Here is an 18,997-nt window from a genome sequence, read left to right as displayed (position 1 = left end):
CCAGTGAGTCTTCCGTAGCCTGTTGGCTCCTCTTGATGACAGCAGTCTTGCTTCCCATCATTTAGGACTTATAGGTAGTCCACAATCACCAGGTATTCCAGTGCACAGTAATGTACCTAGCAGTTAGAAGAAATTACTAACCTACACAAATATCCTGAAGGGGTCAGGAACTCCTCCCACTTCTCAGCCTCTTTACCAGTGAGACGCACTCGTCCGTAGCCTGTTGGCCCCTCTTGGAGACAGCAGTCTTCGTTCCCATCATTTAGAACTGACAAAGAATCGAGGGTCACTAGGTATTCCAGCGAACGTGAACGCATCTGAGGAAAAACACTTTTAGTAAGTAAGACATCATTGAGCGCTGTATTGGAAAATTTAAATCGATTACATCATACAGATCTATTTTATTTTTAGGTCTGCAGAAGGTTTAGGAATTACGGTAGAAAAATTATTGCAATGCAATGGAGCGACTCAATCGAAATGGTCACTAAATTCAGTTATACATCAACGAGCTATTTTGTCAAAAAATCGTCAGACGTCATGAAAATAATAGCGTATACTCGTAGGTATGGTCACAATCCATAGACATGCGACTAGGAAGAAACTCCAAACATCCACCCATCTTACCTTCTTGCCTCTGTGCAAAGCGATGAGATGACAGCATCGGAACCTGGGGTCCCGTTGCCCTGCGCCGTCCACTATCCTCTGGACCAAGCTCTCTACTGCGCTCTCCATCTCGGTTGACATTCGATCTAAAACATGGAATAAAGGTTTACTTACCTAAATCAAAACCATTATTTGAGTTTCCTTCTTCTTCTTCCTTGTTATCCCGGCATTTTGCCACGGCTCATGGGAGCCTGGGGTTCGCTTGACAACTAATCCCTTAATTTGACGTAGGCACTAGTTATTACGAAAGCGACTGCCATCTGACCTTCCAACCCAGAGGGGGAACTGGCCTTATTGGGATTACCCCGGTTTCCTCACGATGTTTTCCTTCACGAAAAGCAACTGGTAAATATCAAAAGATATTTCGTAGGTACACATAAGTTCCGAAGAACTCATTGGTACGAGCCGGGGTTTGAAACCCGCGACCTCCGGATTGAACCCATTATTTGAGTTTATTTTCAATTTCTATTGTATCTTTAGATTAGATGCTAAGGAGAGATGATCACCTTTTTGGTCGTCATCATAAAGCGAGTCTACATAGCCGTTGAGCGCTCTCAGCTGGTTGATGTTGAACTTTAGGCCCGAGGTTGGCAGACGGAGGTCCCCGCCCGGCGTGTCTACTGCCACTGATGCGCCTGACCCCATCACTGTAGAAGATAACACTATGATGAAACGTACTTTTGTGTTAACTCCTTGAGAGCAAACCGCCATTACCACTATAACCAGAGATGTTAATGAAAAGTAAAAGTTAAACAGCTGTTCGATCATTTTACAATAGAATTAAAATCTCTTGAAAACTTGGTTTTAACTTGGTCGGTTTGGTTAGTTGATCTGGTATTTCGGTCCCACTCTGTACTGTAGATTGTCACAGCATTGGACATATGCAACCAAATACTACATTGACTATCGTGAATAAATATGTAGGTACTATGTTAAAATTTCCACCATTAGCGTGAAATATATTAGCGACAGGCAAAAAGATCTAACTGTATTACCTAAATCAGTTTCAGTGTCTTTCAAATAACAGAATCTATACAGAAAACTCTCACGTATGTAAACACACGTGATTGGTCGTATACCGATTATCCACGGTCGGCGCGCACAATCAATCCAATATGGCGGCGATCTGTTTCCGCCGGAAGCGCATTATGCCCGTGCGCAGGTGACCGTGGGCCGATTGTTCGATTATGGGCATTCTAGAGCAAGTACGAAGTTATGTTAGATATCGGTAAACCATTTTTAAACTGCGCGCTCTCACCTATAGGTACCCACATGTAAAGTAATCTGCGTACACGAAAGTGGCGGCTTCACAGGTGGGATCACTACCAACTAGACTAAAGCAGACGTTAGTTGCAGTTAACTACTCTTAATGTTTGGTATAACTGGCAGCCAAGGTAGGTACAAAAAAATTAGTGTGAAAGAACATATGTTTAAGACCCGTATTGAAAATGAGATGCAATTCTGGGTGCCTATTAATCGCTTACGATAACAAAACGCTTTGTGCCTCTCTATCACTCTTCAATTAGTGCGATAGTGACAGTTCCGTTTCGTTCGCTACGGAGCGTAAACGATTGACACGTTAGCTACGCACCCTGTACTTTGGTTTCTCTTTCGGTCATATACCTACCTATTGTGGTTATAGTACAGTCAGCAGCAGAAGTTGCTAAGCGGGCGAGGTGTTCAAAATAACCTTGACACGCTCTTATTCTCTCAACAATAAAGTCGCATCAAGATCATTTTGAACACCTGGACCGCTTAGCAACTTCTGCTGCTGACTGTACACTGTCCGTTTTAGGTCCACGGTTATATCTTCACAACCTATTGTTCGTGGCCTCTTGTTAAGGTCTCAGGTGCAATAGCAACTAGCAAGTCGCTCGAAACAACCAAACTTCCCTACATAAACACCGGGATGTTTACGTTCAACTTGTGTTCCAAATGTTCCAATCAGGCTAACAAACAAAACAAGCAGGTACACAGGTGTCGGCACCAGAGTTGAGGTCTCACACAATATCACAACTAAAGTCTATTTCAATAGAACTTGCTAACTATGTAAACAAACAACGTAACTTTGTTTTATCACTGTTTCTCTTTGAATTTTCACACCACCTCATCAAATACCATTGAAACCATACACATATACACTATTGAAACGGTCCGTTCCGTAAAAACATAAATATATAACTGTATCTTGGATATTTAATTAAAAGTTTAAAATGGGTTCATAAGTTAGGTTATTAGGACCTGTTGGAATGACGGTTTTGTTTCTTTTAAATTCTACAATTGTCTATGATGGGTAGTGTTGTCCCTAAAGTTTATGATATAAACCCGCTACACACTACCCAACCCACACTCTGTACCTACCGCTGCGATTATAAAATACATCAATACATCATTCTTAAGTACTAATTTGTCTTCTGATCGTGATTAAACAAATTAAAAATAAGTAAGTACTTGTTTTTTTACTTTTGGTATTTTATTATTCGATATGGTTTGACATTAGTAAAGTAGTAAGTAGGAGTCTTGCCCATCACTAGTAAATTCATCATTCACAGACAATTTCAATATGGCGGTTTGTTTACATAGTTAGCAAGTTCTATTGAAATAGACTTTATAGTTTGTATCTTTAGGTTTTCAAATAGAAGTAAACAAAATCTACCCTCAAATGGCTCCTTAAGCTAGTTGAGGGTAGATGAAAACATTTCACGATCAAATAATGTAGGTTAAAGTCAGATCGTTCAGTGACAGATCCAGGCGGTTTTGTATTTGGTCGCTTAACCAATACTTAAATGTTATAACTACCCGAAAATGTACAAATTAATTGTTTATTTTTATTTAAATACCTGAAGATACAGAGTATAGTTATGTAATGACAGCGAGATTTTGAAGTCTGTGTTGTGTTTTCGTACCTGCAAGCCCAAGAAAAATAGCTTCTCAATATCGCGTACTAAAATGGTATCCACTAATTTATCCACTGCCATTTTTTCATGATTTGTAATCAATTATTCACTTTCTCTTCTTATGAAATCTAAAATTATGTTTACTTTTTATAACTTGAAAACGTACAATTAAAAAACTTTCATCAAAATATAGGTAGTACGAAACCAAGTTGCCGACCAAACTTTCCTACATCAACACCGGGATGTTTATGTCGTAGTCAGATCGTATAATCCGCCGTATTACATTACGGCTAGCCGTTATCAAAAACAGGGGCGTTTTGAAATGCGGCGGTTCGACGATTAGCCGGATTGTCATTGCGATACGTTCTTCAATAAGGCGGCCAACGTTTAGCCGCATCGTACTACTATTTTAGATTGTAGAGTGACCAGTTCTTTCGGTCGCCTACGTAACCGGAGTTTGACAATGTTTGCAATTTAATTTATTTTTACCATGGTCCCACCGCACTACATGTGTTTCTTTTCCAAAACATTTCCTTCACAACTTAAATAGACGGAGCCCCGCAAGCGGGGCTCCTATTTCTGGGCGGTTTGCCCTTCGGGCATCTGAAGCTACCTAACGAACCTAACCTACTTACCTACCTACACTTTTTTCCCCAAAGTGTAATGTTTTCACGGACGTCTCACTAAATCAATAGGTAGGTAGGTTAGGTTCGTTAGGTAGCTTCAGATGCCCGAAGGGCAAACCGCTCAGAAATAGGAGCCCCGCGAAGCGGGGCTCCGTCTATTTAAGTTGCGAAAGAAATGTTTTTTGAAAAAAAACAGTCCGACGAACTCCAGATTTGATGGACACCCCAGCGTTTGTCAGGCAGCGCCACGGGTGTTAAAAATGGGAACTAAAAACTGTCAAAGCGGCGGCTAATGACTCGCTGTATTACATTACGGCTAGCCGTGTTGAAGAACATATGGCGCCGAATACATTCCGGCGGATTTTCATTCAGCCGCATTCAATCCGGCTAATCGTTAAACCGCCGCATTTCAAAACGCCCCTGTTTTTGAAAACGGCTAGCCGTAATGTAATACGGCGGATTATACGATCCGACTGCGACATTTACACTCGCTATTCAAGCCAAAGGCAATGCTACCAAACAAAACAACCAAGTATAAACAAATACAAAAATCTTTATTGCAAAAAATACACGTGAAATATGATGTAAGGGATGGAGTTACCCTGTAAGCAAAAATATGCCCGTGTTGGGTATCACCGATCTTCCCTATGTAACATAATGTACCTAGGTACATTACATAATGTATTACATATTGTATTACAATGTATTACATAATGTACATAAGGGTGATGATACCTACTGATGATATACAATTAAATTAAACTAACTAAACTAATTTAACAAGGAAAAACCAAGTATAGGTAAACATAATGAGAATCTGTTATGGACTCTATGAAACTCATCTATGTATATGTCGCGCTATTTTCGATACATTACGGCATTTGACCGTACGGTTGAATTCGTTGTACCACAATCGGCCGGCAGTCGGCAATGTATCGTAAATCGCTTGCAATTATCTGCCAGGAAAAATCAGCTGTTCCATGGAAAATGTATCGCCTCATTCATTTCACCTAATACCCAGATACAAGCGGAATTCATACCTGAATGTACACTGAATAAAATAACCATAACCAATAAAGTTTCCAGTAAAACGTTCCTGCGACATGTCTGGAACTAACGCGTTTATTGTGAGAGCACAAACATGTCCGGACGGAGAAAAACTATGCCATTCAGAGTAGAGTTGTTTGTGTAGGGAGGCTGGGTGGAGTAAACACCTTTCTACGTACCTACCTATTAGGTATGTAAAAATGTTGTACATATGTAGTGAGTGCATAATTGTTTACCATTGTATTTTCTCGGAAACGTTCGGATTTGTCATGCTACTTCAGTCAACTTCAGTACTTCAGTACTGACTGAAATGGCAAGACACGTTCGTACATTTATTAATACGTACGTTAATTACCTATGCACTAAATGTTGAAACCGAAGGCCGATTATGTTTTAATAATATTATCTGGCTTTGATACGACCTCGCTTCGTGATATCAAGTTTTTAGAAGTAAATAGTAACAATATGCTGAAAAGGAACCGGCAAGAAAATTAGGCTTTAAAGTTAATTTATTTTAAGATTTCCACAGGAAAAACGCATAAACTTAACTCATTCTAAAAAAGTTTTTGACCCATTTGAATAACGTGAAGCACAATTATTATTCGTACATCGACATAAATAAACAAAACGGCTTTACACAAACACAGCCATTACAATAAGCTGCCGTTTTCACGAAAATGCACGGCCATTTGCTGAAAAACAACAAATTTATTCACACCGGTGATTTCGGAAAATAGTGATGCTCCATTACCCTACAGTCGTATTCGTAGTTTAAAAATATGATCTTGATTTGACAATACTTTTAGTGCATCTCACATATACCTATAAGTAAAAGTACGAGACAACTGTACAGATGCTAATATATATCCCTCCTCTGTTTATATAAGTTCGCCTTAATTTATGTTATTTTTAATATGTCTTTTGTACAATAAAGAGTTTACTAGAACTACTACTAATATCATAATACAGACCAAGATATTTCTACTAATTTCTAGAAATCTGCTGATTCAGATTGAAAAATTGGTTATGGTTTTGATCTGGTTTTGACACGACCTTGAAGACCGCTGACTGCTTACGCTGATTGGTGCATGTGAAATGAAGTTAAACTCGTGCACATGATACGACATGCCACAAGGCCTATCGCGACCCACGTTCGACGTGTTGCCTCTCTGTAGCACTTGTAAATTCGTAACGTGTAAGTGTGACAGGGAGGCAACACATCGAACGTGGTTCGTGGTAGGCCCTCAGAGAGCCCGAGAGACGAGATTAGTGTTAATTTGAGCCCGAATGATGTCTGCATCACCTTTTTTCACTGTAAAAGCCACGCAGAGTGAGCTTGGTCCTAATACTCTAGACCAGCGGTCGGCAACCTTTTAGCAGCCAAGGGCCACATAGTAGTTAACGGAGGTGACGCGGGCCGTACTTTGTTAATATTTATGACTTTATGAGACATTGTCGTTTGTCACTATTACATACAAAATAGCCAAGGAGCCTCTCGGGCCGCAAGTGACAGGTTCGCGAGCCGCATGCGGCCCGCGGGCCGCAGTTTGCCGGCCGCTGCTGTAGACAATAATATAATATTGGTTGTGTACATGTACAATGTGTACCTAAGGTACACACCACTCTGTAGGTACAGGCAGCCTAGCCAAGGTGACGATCGCTTGTGTCTATCACTCTTCCATATTAGTGTGACAGTGACATTTGCGTTTCGTTCGCTACGGAGCGTTAGCGATTGGCATGTTGTCTACGGGGCCTGGCGGCCTAACCAAGGTGACGATCGCTTGCGCTTCGCAATCGAATCGCTTTGTGTCTCTCTATCACTCTTCCATATTTGCGTAACAGTGACAGTTGCGTTTCGTTCGCTACGTAGCGTTAGCGATTGGCATTATGTTGTCAACGGGGCCGGCTCGACTGACGCGATTATTCGGTAAGCGATAAAATGAACACTTCTCGCGACAGTTTAATACGCATATCGCTATGTACCTACCAATATAAGTGTATCCAACGATCATGCTTAGTTGTTACAAGCCAATGGGTCAGATTATACTGGGTTTTAACTGACGAATATACCGTTTTGTGTGGCATCTTTCATAAAGTAAGATAGCCATAAATGACTCGGTTTATTGAAAAAGGACTTTGTTGGTTAGATTAAGATATTAATGAATAAGCTTATTACTCATCCATCATGGGTCATTCATTATGCTAAGAACTAGGTTAATGGACATAGGTTAGTTGACGGTTAGGATTAATTAATATATATGTATTATGTACCAAGTTCCTAGGCGCCTTAAATCCCGATTCAAATGTAACAACTGTAACGGATTTGATCTTATCTACGACATTGAAATTTGTTCACGCTGTATGCGAAGCGAAATTTATGTATTTATTAGGGTTCCGTACCCAAAGGGTAAAAACGGGACCCTATTTCTAAGACTCCACTGTCCGTCTGTCTGTCACCAGGCTGTATCTCATGGACCCTGATAGTTGAAATTTTCACAAATGATGTATTTCTGTTGCCGCAATAACAACAAATACTAAAAAGTACGGAACCCTTGGTGGGCGAGTCCGACTCGCACTTGTCCGGTTTTTTTTATTTAAAAATTTAAATACCATACGGCCCATATTACAAATACCTTACAAACTAAAATATATATATTATATGCATTTTATAAACTTCAAAACTAAATTAAAAAACCGCAAAGTGCGAGTCGGACTCGCGCACGAAGGGTTCCGTACCATAATGCAAAAAACGGCAAAAAAAAAAACTGTCACCCATCCAAGTACTGACCCCGCCCGACGTTGCTTAACTTCGGTCAAAAATCACGTTTTTTGTATGGGAGCCCCACTTAAATCTTTATTTTATTCTGTTTTTAGTATTTGTTGTTATAGCGGCAACAGAAATACATAATCTGTGAAAATTTCAACCGTCTAGCTATCACGGTTCGTGAGATACAGCCTGGTGACAGACGGACGGACGGATAGCGGAGTCTTAGTAATAGGGTCCCGTTTTACCCTTTCTGTCTGGTTGACGAAACGTGACCGAAGTTAGATTTAAACTAGTTATTAATTTCTGTACATATCTTGTTTATAAATAAATGATTAAACAATTTACAATAATAAATAAATGAAGTGGAACGCGCGTGAAATGTGCCCCAATCATTAAGACGATCGTCAAGGTCGTATCAAAACCAATTCAACCCGTAACCAAATTATTAAATCGAATCGGCCCCCGCCTGACCGCCGCCATACAACAGGCGGGGTCAAATGGGCTATGATTTATATGAAAACACTAAGGCTCGGAACCGGTTTTTTTTTCATACAAAAATACCGGTATTATTGCGTTATTTTTCGTTCTTTGGTTTATTATTTCATTTTTGATGGGTCAATCTAATAATACGAAGTCGTTACCTAAATACATGATTCAGTCCTACGGAAAAAGCATAAAATTATTATGGGCTATTATGGGATTTCAAAAAAACCGGTTCCGAGCCCTGGAAAACACCTCATGCCATCTGTGCCCGGCGGGAAAAACTGAATATTACACCTTCAGATCTTCAAGAACAGAGTGTACTCCCATCTTAAAGTCCGGCATCGCACTTGTACAACCCCTCTGGTGTTGCGGGTCATGGTCCATGGGTAACGGTAATCGCTTACCATCAGGCGGTTCACCTGCTCGTTTGTCTCCTATGTAATTTCGGGCTTAGAATTTTAAAAAGGCTTATTATGTACCTGTTGCTTAAAATACACGATGAATACGATCCCCCGCAATAAAAAATGCAAAAATTATAAGCGGTAGATTATCTAGTACCTATGTCAGCTCTACTGAGCTAGGGCTAGCTAGGGCTAGCTTTTAGGGAGATAATTAAGTTGTTTGTATAATCTTCTTCTTCTTTCTCTTTGCCTTATTCCCATTATTTGGGGTCGGCTCTCCTCGTTCGCATGCGCCAGGACCGTCTGTCCTGAGTTGTCTTTGAGGTAAGTTGGGCTCGTTTCAAGTCGCGAGTCACTGTAGACCATCACGTGGCTTTAGGTCTTCCTGGTCTGGTCGCTTCCCTGTTTGGCAATGCCAAGGCTTGCCGAACCACGTGGTCTTCGAGGCGTCTCGTCACGTGACCGTACCAGCGAAGCCTGCTTTCCGTGACTTTGTTTGTGATGGGTGCATCTTTGTAGAGGTAGTTACCTCTGATGAATTTCACTTTTCACTTTATCGAGTCTTGTTACTCCTGCCGCCCACCTCAGCATCTTCATCTCTGCCACATGTAATTTTTGTTCATGCGCCTTTTTGATTGCCCAGCATTCAGCACCGTACATCATTGCCGGTCTCACGGCTATCTTGTAGACTTTGACCTTGACTTTGATTGGCATTATTGTATCGCGAAGAACACCAGAGAGGGCTCTCCATCTTTGCCAGCCAGCGTTGACTCTGTGAGTGATGTCGGATTCAATGGCACCATCGGCCGTCAGCATCGTTCCGAGATATTTGAATTTAAGTTGTTTTTATAATAAGGTAAATCTGATGTATTTTACCTTTTTATTTAAACAAGATGAGTAGGTGTCTTATATAAGCAGTTGTAACGGAAAACAACAAAGCCATTATGTAAACAAAAAGTGATAATAGCTAATAAACGTGTTATTATATTAGGACTTTTTGCTTCCATTTTTTTCGGGTTGAACTTAACATTACTTATTAGGTACAATCAGCATAAGATACCTTGGCCGCCATTATCTAACTAATACCAACTGTACCTACTATATTTACATTTAATTAATTAAGTTAATTTAACACTTAATATTCAAAGGAGTCACATGGGCTATAGAGCATCTAATATAGGTATACTTCTTCGATGCTGCTGGTTAGGGGTCGTTCAGAAATCATGTGATCATATTTGGCCTATTTTTGCCCCCCCCCCCCCCCTCCTAAGAGCACGTGATAATTATGATGCGTTTGCGATGAATATTTTTATTGGGTAAATAGTGTAAATACGCATATAAAATAGAGCGGATTATTTGATCTTGATTTTTTTGGCTTTTTAGTTTTGAATTACACGTGATATCTGCTCTGACCCCCCCTCCCCCATCGTGATCATTCGTGATATTTTTCTTACCATCCCCCCCCCCCCCTCTAAATGCTCACATGATTTCTGGACGACCCCTTACCTACTGAATTTTTCGGATTACGGACTATGGCTGTCAAATATGAAATATTTATTTATTTAAACTTTATTGTACAAAATACAAAAAAAATTCAAACGTCGGACTTAAAGCCTAAAGGCATTCTCTACCAGTCAACTATAGGACCAAGCAGAGATGTAATAAAAATGGTGCATGAAGAAAAGTAAGAGAATTTAAATACCTATAATATATATACAGTGGTACTACTAAACGAAATTAATAACTAGCTTAAATCTAAAATAGGCCTATAAGTTCAGTTCACCATGCTTTTCGTAAAAGCCAACATGCTAAAGTGACCACTACCGTGTCCAGGTACGACAATCACCTAAACATCAAACTAAACCCCCAAGCATCCGTTACAAAACTTACAAAACACCGAAAACCACTTATCTATTACGAAACTAATGTTAAACAGAACTCTCTTATCAAAGCCGTGACTGTTCGCCGTTTACACAACTTTTATTGTCTGATTAAAACTTTTCATAATTTGTTTTCGGCGCTAACTTAGATTAGGTGTAGGCTTGTCTGGATAATGAAAAGCAAAGCGTGCTTAGTTGTTAAGCAGTAAAATGGTTTGTGGTTTGTAAAGCACTTTTAAAAATATTGTTTGGACTGTATATATATTAAACCTACGTATAAAGTATTCTTAGTTTCCATTGGTCGTGGATAATTTAAACGAAAAATTTCATAATTTCATTATTTAATATAGCATTTTAAAAAAAATTTAGGTATACTACGTTGGTGGCCCGCCTGATGGTAATCATTCAACCGTAGCCCTGCGAAATAGTCTTATCCTACATCGTCAAACAATTTAAAGTGAAAGGTTTAACCACTAATTGTGAGTAAAAGTGTCTGAAAAACTGTCAACCTTAATTGACCTTCACAAAAAGAGGGTTACAGTATAATCAAGGTTAAAAATTACATCCAATGGCACAAATGGGAATAGGTGCATTCATAATTATGAATCATTTCCATTTGTCCGGCCCTCATGTATGGCGGCGGTCACGTGGGGCGGGGACAAATGGGAATACGGCAAATTTAAAATTGTCATGTTTATATTTCACAATGTATAGTATTGTTGCTTAACCTCTATTTACGGTGCTACTAACCCAACCTTTACCTAGTGTTCCCATAATTTTGACACTATTCCCACAGACGCCCTTGACTGTCCAATCGCGTTAGCCACAGAAATGACATGTCATTTACTAAATCCATTGTCATGGCGGAAGGCCGCTCGGCTGTGACGGTGACGACTAATTTACTCACAAAAAATAAATAATTGCATGAAAGCGAGAAACGATACGTAGGTACGGATCTGTTGAATGCGGAGGAGGGTTAATTATGCCTTATATTTTAGTTATACTTATAAATAAGTGAACATACCCATACTGTGACAATTTTTTTAGAATTTTTTAGACGGACATGACGAGACTCAAGTTATCTACGGAACCCTATAAAATAGTTAGGCATGCTTAGTCTCCTATTTAGACGAGTAGGTACCTACCTATGTAAATAACGCTTATATGTTGCGAAGGTGTTATAATCTTATGATACTGACGCGGTAAAGCACCTGGCTGTCTGGAGATAACCAATATGCTATGACTAAGACGACACTAATGGCTAATGCGATTATTATGTATAGGTATCTACCCAAATGACTTAAGATAGTAGGCGCTATGCAGTCGGGGACACATTACAAAACTAACTTTATTTCTTTGGAATAAGGTAGGTATAATGAGATTTGTCCCGGACAATCTTGGGATCTCGAGACCTCCCGTGCAATGTCTCGGTCGAAAAGTCGGAAGTATTTTCAAGTTTACTTATATACTCGTAGGTACAAACCATTAAGTCCTATTTTAGTTTTAATAGTAATGTGTAAAAATCGTGCAAATTTGCATTAGGATTAGGGCACGAGCTAAACTTAGACTTATTACGACGTAGAATCTTTACACACCTTGACTGATTATATAGTTATAGGGGAAAGTGGTAGAGTTGTAAAATAGCGAGATTATAGAGAAGAATCTTTACGGTAAGTTGGGACTATTATTTAGAGAGCCTACTGAGCTTAGAATCGAGTCGCATGCGCACTAAGTAATTAGGTTAAGCTGTTAAAAATTGCCTCATCAGAATGTGCATCTGTACCTACTATGTAGTTATCTGTGGATTCATACAATACATATTTAACTTATAGGTACTCGTTGCTGTTGTAATATATGACAGGTAAATGTTTGCCTATTCCGTAATCTAAACGTTTTTTTATGTAAGTTTTTAATAATTATTAAATATTTTTTTTAATTAAGTAAACCCCCATTATTTAACAGTAGGGAAATGCGTTTACGCATGCCACCTGGTCCGGGGGAACCAGGGGGGATGACGGACTAACCAGTGGAGGACTACCGTCTAAAACCACCAACGAGTGCCGACTCCGCCTTAGATGGGGTGCCGCAGAGTCGCTAATATCGCTATCAGCATTCGACCGCGTGCAATTAAGTAAACCCCTACGCCATATTTATGCGAAAAAAATCAATTTTATGCTAAAAATGATTTACATCACTTTGAAAAAGAGCTGATACTCTTAAAACTGCGGGTTCGATTTTTATTAAATAAGCTAAGAACGAAACTGGCTTTCACGTTAAAAAACCGCCAACGATGCCACAGACAGACATACTGACAGACATTGGCGTCAAACTTATAACACTGCTTTTTTTGTGTCGAGGGTTAAAAAATACGGACTTTTCATAAGGGTTGTAGTGGAAAAATCAAATTAATAACAGATTATAATAATCTGAACGCCGCTACGACGTATTATAAAGTTTACCAATAATGATCTTTGCCGAGACGATCGTATCTTATGATGACAGGTATGATACTTTAAGTTTAAAACTATCGCTAACTTTAATTTACTTCCAGTAAAGACTACCTACACCTATAGGTATTGTTAAAGTTTTAATGATTAAACAAACTTACGCGTAGGCACCTATACTCCCTCCGGTATTACCTACTATTTTCATAGTTCTAGAAGCTCATCTTATTATTGAAAAATACGGCGCGATTCGAGAAATGAATTGGATATTAACTAGATACGATATAATAAAGATATGTGAGGTCCAACGGGTAAAGGTACCATATGGCGGTTGGCGCTTACGCTATTGTTAACGCCGCTCCAATATAATTGCGGCGCTATGCGCTATAGTTAATTTCTAATTCATTTCCCGAATCGAGCCGATCGTCGGTGTAAACCAAAGGATGAAAGGCACTCATTTCAGTCGAGGTAGTTTGGCGCTCGAACGCGTCCGAGACTTTCAATTATAATTTAGGTAAAAGTATCGTCATTTATGGACGGTAAGTTTAGATGGTAGTTTAGTGAAAAATGTTGTGTTTCATCACTCAGTAGAAAAATTGTTTAATCCTAGTGATTTAAAAACCGCGCAACGCTCAAGGTTCAATTTTGCGAACCACTCGGTCCGCTTATAGTTCAATTTTGCACTCTTTCGGATGCTCGGATATCAATATTAGCACGAAGAGTTAAACAGCAACTTTGCCCCCTAGAAAAACAAATAGGTAAATTATATAGTAGAAAAAGGCACGAAATTCAAATTTTCTATGGGACGATATCCCTTCGCTCCTACATTTTTTAAATTTACCGCCTTTTTCTACTGACAAGATCTTCTTGACCAACTTTACCTATTATTGTTAATAGTTAGGGAGGCGAGGTAGCTAAATGGCGTAATTCAACGGCGCCGTCGAGACCTATCAAAATCGAAAGATAAAATAATTTCGAAAAGAAAAGCTCGTATGGCAAAAACCATTTTAGCGGTGGGTTTGGCGTGTACGGTTTTTCAAAAATGTTAAAAAAAACAGTTACTTGGGCATTCTCGAGCGCGTCAGATATTCATACTACGTATGCCCCGAGTGCCTCTGATAACAACGGTATACTAATCTGCCGGTTTGCGTGGTGGGGGTAGGCATATAAAGTAGTCAAAAATGCAAAAAAAAAAAATTACTCGAGTGCGTCAGATTTTCGGAAGGGGTGTTAAGTAGGCCCCAAGGAAGATTCCTTTAAAAAAACTGACGATTTCGGCGTGACGATAAGTTACGATGAATTTTTGAAAATGCAAAAAAAAAAAGTTTTTTTGAAATACTCGAGCGCGTCAGATTTTCATAGGGGAGGTTTATCTCGGTATCCTGAAAGCATATTTTTTTAATCTGACAAAAATGTTGGTGGGTTCTCTTAATCTGACCGAAAAAGGTTTTTTGGTTTCTTTTTTTTTCCTTTCTTTCTCCTTGATAAAACGGGGAACTTACGGTACGTCCAAAAAACAATTTGAGGATCAACAGGCTATTGAATAATATACATACATGAAACTGTACATGTTAATAATACTTTTGTATACAGATACGCGTAACTTTTTCCGAGTCCACGAAAATTGTCGAGAAGCTTTAGAAAAAAAAAAAATTTGAGATATAATAAAAGTCACATAATTTAATCATCGTTATTTCATATCAATTTTTTTTAACACCCTCAGTTTTCGAGATATACTCAAAAAACCGGGAGTTTGAGTTTTTATGATGCTTCAAGTCAAAAAGTTTTAACTTTGGACAAAAATGTAAAGAGACCTTTTTTGTGTAAAATAAAATTACCTTTTTTGTTTATTTAAACTTTTTTTTTGTAAAATGTATCGTTCGCGACTTATATGCCGCAACGCGTTCTTGGGAAGACGAAATGGCTCCTCCACACTTCCGGTCATGCGGAAACCGGCAGATTTTGTATTTTTAGTAAGTTTTAGATTATATTCTTCAAAATAAAAAATAAAAAAATCGCGCTCGAGAATGCCGGATTAACGTTTTTTTTTTACAAGTTCGCGACCCTATAACTCGGCGGCGTCAAGGACTTATCGTCAGATTAGTTAAATTTAGTCTTTAAACACTAAAATCAACCCCCAATATCTTAATCTGAGGCGCTCGAGTATTTCAGACTATCCATTTTTTTTACTAATCTGATCGTCTATCCTAGGCGCGCGTCACTACATATAGAGCTAAATACTTTACAAGGTTATTCTATTAGGTCTAAGGTATCTCTCATATCTTAAACTGCCACGCTCGAGTATTGCCGAAAATTCCCCTATTCGCCTCCCTAACTATAACGAAGATCAAATAATACAAACTTACCTTCAACTTTAGCTAAATGAACACCACAATATCACTTTCACAAAAAAAAACACAATTATTTCATTTTAATTTCCGAACGAATTTTCCCACGTTAACTTTTTAATACGCGGCGATGGTCGAACCAACCAGCCACTCACAAAGCGCGGGAAACCAGAGTGTTCACCGTTCAACTGTTCAACAAGGCAGGTCCACATTAGCGGAAACGTTTACGTAGACCTATTGTCATACGGACTTTTAACATTGTGGTTAAGTATAATGGCATTATTTGTTGTGTTGCGATACAATGGACTTGAGTTCATCGGGCTTATGTTTGTTTTGATTTTCGTGATTCGTTTGTCATCATAACTTGATGTTTCCAATTTTTGGCCATTTCGATTATTGATTTTGACGTTAGTCATATAAAATATCTGTAGTATAAAAGCAGGTTTAGTTACCTATATACTACAATATTAGCTGAGTATTACATGTATAGGTACGTATGTAGGTATATAGAAAACATATATGTAAATAACTTAACTATTTAGGTAATATAACTGATTAAATTTCCAAATCTAAACATTTTTAGTTTTCAGTATACCTACCGTAAGGCCGGGGTACTTTAGCCCTCGGCGAAGGTTACTTTGCCTACCCATGAAAACCTATTTTATTGAATTTATACATTCTTAAAAACGACATTATGTGATTAATCTGTTTTTGTGTAAGCCTTTAGTGTCGTCTTTAAAAATTAATTAATTAAATAAATGGGTTTTCATGGGTGGACAAAGTATCCTTGTAAGGGCTAAAATACCCCGACCTTATTTATGGTACCTACTACATATATAGGTACCGTGTATAGTCACGCTCCGTGATAGTTGAGCCATTTATTAGGGTTCCAGCTAAATTGGACATTTCATAGCATAAGTATTTAACAACCAATTTAGCTACGACCCTAAATGGCACAATAATCGAGGAGCATGATGGTACTTTCCTAAATAAATAGGTACCTACACGATAAGTTCATGTAACGTTTACTCTATATTAGCAAATGAAATCGAACTTTGCTTACTATCTCGTCTTAATCCATAAACTTCTTACACTACAGAAAGGTACAAGCGTGCCTCGAATAACTCACAAAGTTTCCTTATCAGCTGACACAGAACACTATCTCTGTTTGTTTGAAATACCAGAGCCACCGACAAGAATTAAAAAGCTATTAGGAAGTTCGAACACGCGAGTCAAAAGTTTCTGAATATGTATGTGTTAATTTGAAATTCGTCAATTTGTTTGCGGAATGCGTCGTAACGCCGAAATTAACATGCAAATAGGTTTCCAACTACCTTAGCCTTTTCTTCACTGTAGGTAATTAATACATTACGATCATCATCATCTCAGCCATAAGACGTCCACTGCTGAACATAGGCCTCCCCCTTGGCACCTCCATACGTGCCGGTTGGAAGCGACCCGCATCCAGCGTCTTCCGGCGACCTTAACAAGGTCGTCTGTCCACCTTGTGGGTGGACGTCCTACGCTGCGCTTGCTAGTCCGTGGTCTCCCTCCACTCGAGCACTTTTCGACCCCATCGGCCATCTTCTCTGCGTGCAATGTGACCTGCCCATTGCCACTTCAGCTTGCTAATCCGGTGGGCTATGTCGGTGACTTTAGTTCATCTACGGATCTCCTCATTTCTGATCGACACGACTTGCGAATTACCTTTTCGTACGTGAATTGTACGTTTTACAGTAAATACATATGGCCCTTTTCGGCATAAGCACGTATTATGCTTGTTACCGCACTAGGGCGGTAAAGTAGCACCATATGTAGGTACTTACCTACCTACTGTAGGTAATTGTAGATTGTTAACCAAGAGATGAAAGGCACCCATTTCTATCGAGGTAGTTTGCCGCTCGACCAGTAAGTAACTTATTCTGGATAACACCTGACAATTATTTGGCAAGCATTTATAATTTACTTGATTGATACATCAACTTTCTCACAGTGAACCCATGCTTATCTTATCAACCACCTACAGTACTGTACAGGACACAATGAAACTAAGCCTAACTTGCACTCAGGCATGCTCACGATCTAACCTAGACTTTAACTGACTTAGGAATTTCGCTTTAAATGTAGCTTTGCAAATGCAATCGCGATGCCGTGCCAGCCCGCACTTGGAAATGAACTTATGTGTACATATCATTAACACTTCCACACGCGATTATACTTATAGCCTTCGAAGGGAAATTGTAGCTGCTATTAGTAGTGCAGTCATTCAACACCCTTTTGAGGGGGTGTGAGGGGGCTCTTCTGAGCTCTGCTGGGTCTGGATCGTGGCGCGCCCCACCTGGGGCGGTCGTTCGCGCGTCTTTTTGGGGACGACTGTGTGTCTGGTGTTGGCCAGCTTTATCACTACCGGCCGTTATCCAACCCCGCGACCTAGGGTTGCCAGATGGTCGGGGTTTGGGGAAAGTGTAAAGTGTCCCGAAAAACAGCTTCTCGTTATAAAGCAATAATTTCAAGTTCCGAACTGTCGTCGAGCGAGCGAGCGACCCGCGTCGAGCGCGCCAGCGCGCGCGCAGGGCGCGCGTGGCGGGAGACCTGAGCAGCTGACGTAGTGCCAATAATGGAAAATTATCGTTGTTTTTAATACAATTACTTTAATTTGAATGGTTTTTTTTTCCGACTTAATTCCCAAAATCCCGAACAATTGATATTTTTTCCCGATAATAGCGCCTTTCGATCTGGCAACCCTACCGCGACCCCTAAGCCTGGTAATACTGTTTGAGCGGGGCCAGGTTTCGGGGCCACAGTGAAGGCGACCAGGAGCTTAGGCTGGCGTGTGCTTCGTGCCTGTGAGGACGTCATCCGAGTAGCTGCTATTAGACTTTAGAGCTAAAATGCGTATAGGTATAGAAAATTATCACGATAGCTAAATGAGAGAAATAAATACGCTAATAATTTAAAAAAATGTTGGCCTTTGATGTACTAGTATGGAGGGTGGACTTGGACGACCTGCTCCACAGAAAAATCTTTTTTCGCGTCAATAAATGTTTCTTCTACTTTTTCTTATCAGAATTCGATACCGAATCACTACCGAATATTGCCCTTAAACGGATCCTCGCATATTTTGTAACACCTGTATAAAAACGAACTGTCATCACTCGATGTGAGAGAAAAATAAAAAAAGGTATAAAGGTTGAATGAATAAAAGAAACACAAGGTCACTTGAAATAGGACTTTATTATTATTTACATAAGGGTTAAATTAACAATTCATTCACATACAATATTTCTGTCCTACGATGTTATACACAAGCCCACACTTACTTATAAGGCATCGTTGTACCGTTTATAATAAATTCCTTAGGTATTCGTGTAGGGGTAAATCTGGCACCGATTTTTTGTTTTTTTTTTACAAAGTGCTAAAATTTCTAGACCTAGACCGTAC

At 39.4% G+C, this 18,997-nt stretch overlaps 1 protein-coding gene across 1 annotated transcript in view; it reads right to left on the bottom strand.

Annotated features, from left to right (window-relative positions):
- Positions 1-15,897, bottom strand: part of LOC134796281 (uncharacterized) — a 37,231-nt gene extending 21,334 nt beyond the window's left edge. Inside the window, exons 1-4 of the mRNA XM_063768334.1 lie at positions 15,575-15,897; positions 1,170-1,310; positions 625-749; positions 142-317 (exon numbers count right to left, since the gene is read on the bottom strand). Of these exons, the coding sequence (XP_063624404.1) occupies positions 142-317; positions 625-749; positions 1,170-1,308 (440 nt within the window). The 5' untranslated portion in view covers positions 1,309-1,310; positions 15,575-15,897. The remainder of the gene's footprint in view (positions 1-141; positions 318-624; positions 750-1,169; positions 1,311-15,574) is intronic.
- Between the last annotated feature and the right edge of the window lie 3,100 nt (positions 15,898-18,997).

The sequence above is a fragment of the Cydia splendana genome, chromosome 13, assembly GCF_910591565.1.
Source record: "Cydia splendana chromosome 13, ilCydSple1.2, whole genome shotgun sequence".
In the NCBI taxonomy this organism is placed as follows: domain Eukaryota; kingdom Metazoa; phylum Arthropoda; class Insecta; order Lepidoptera; family Tortricidae; genus Cydia; species Cydia splendana.
The sequence above is the reverse complement of the archived record's forward strand: the minus strand, read 5'-3'. Positions and strand labels throughout refer to the sequence as shown.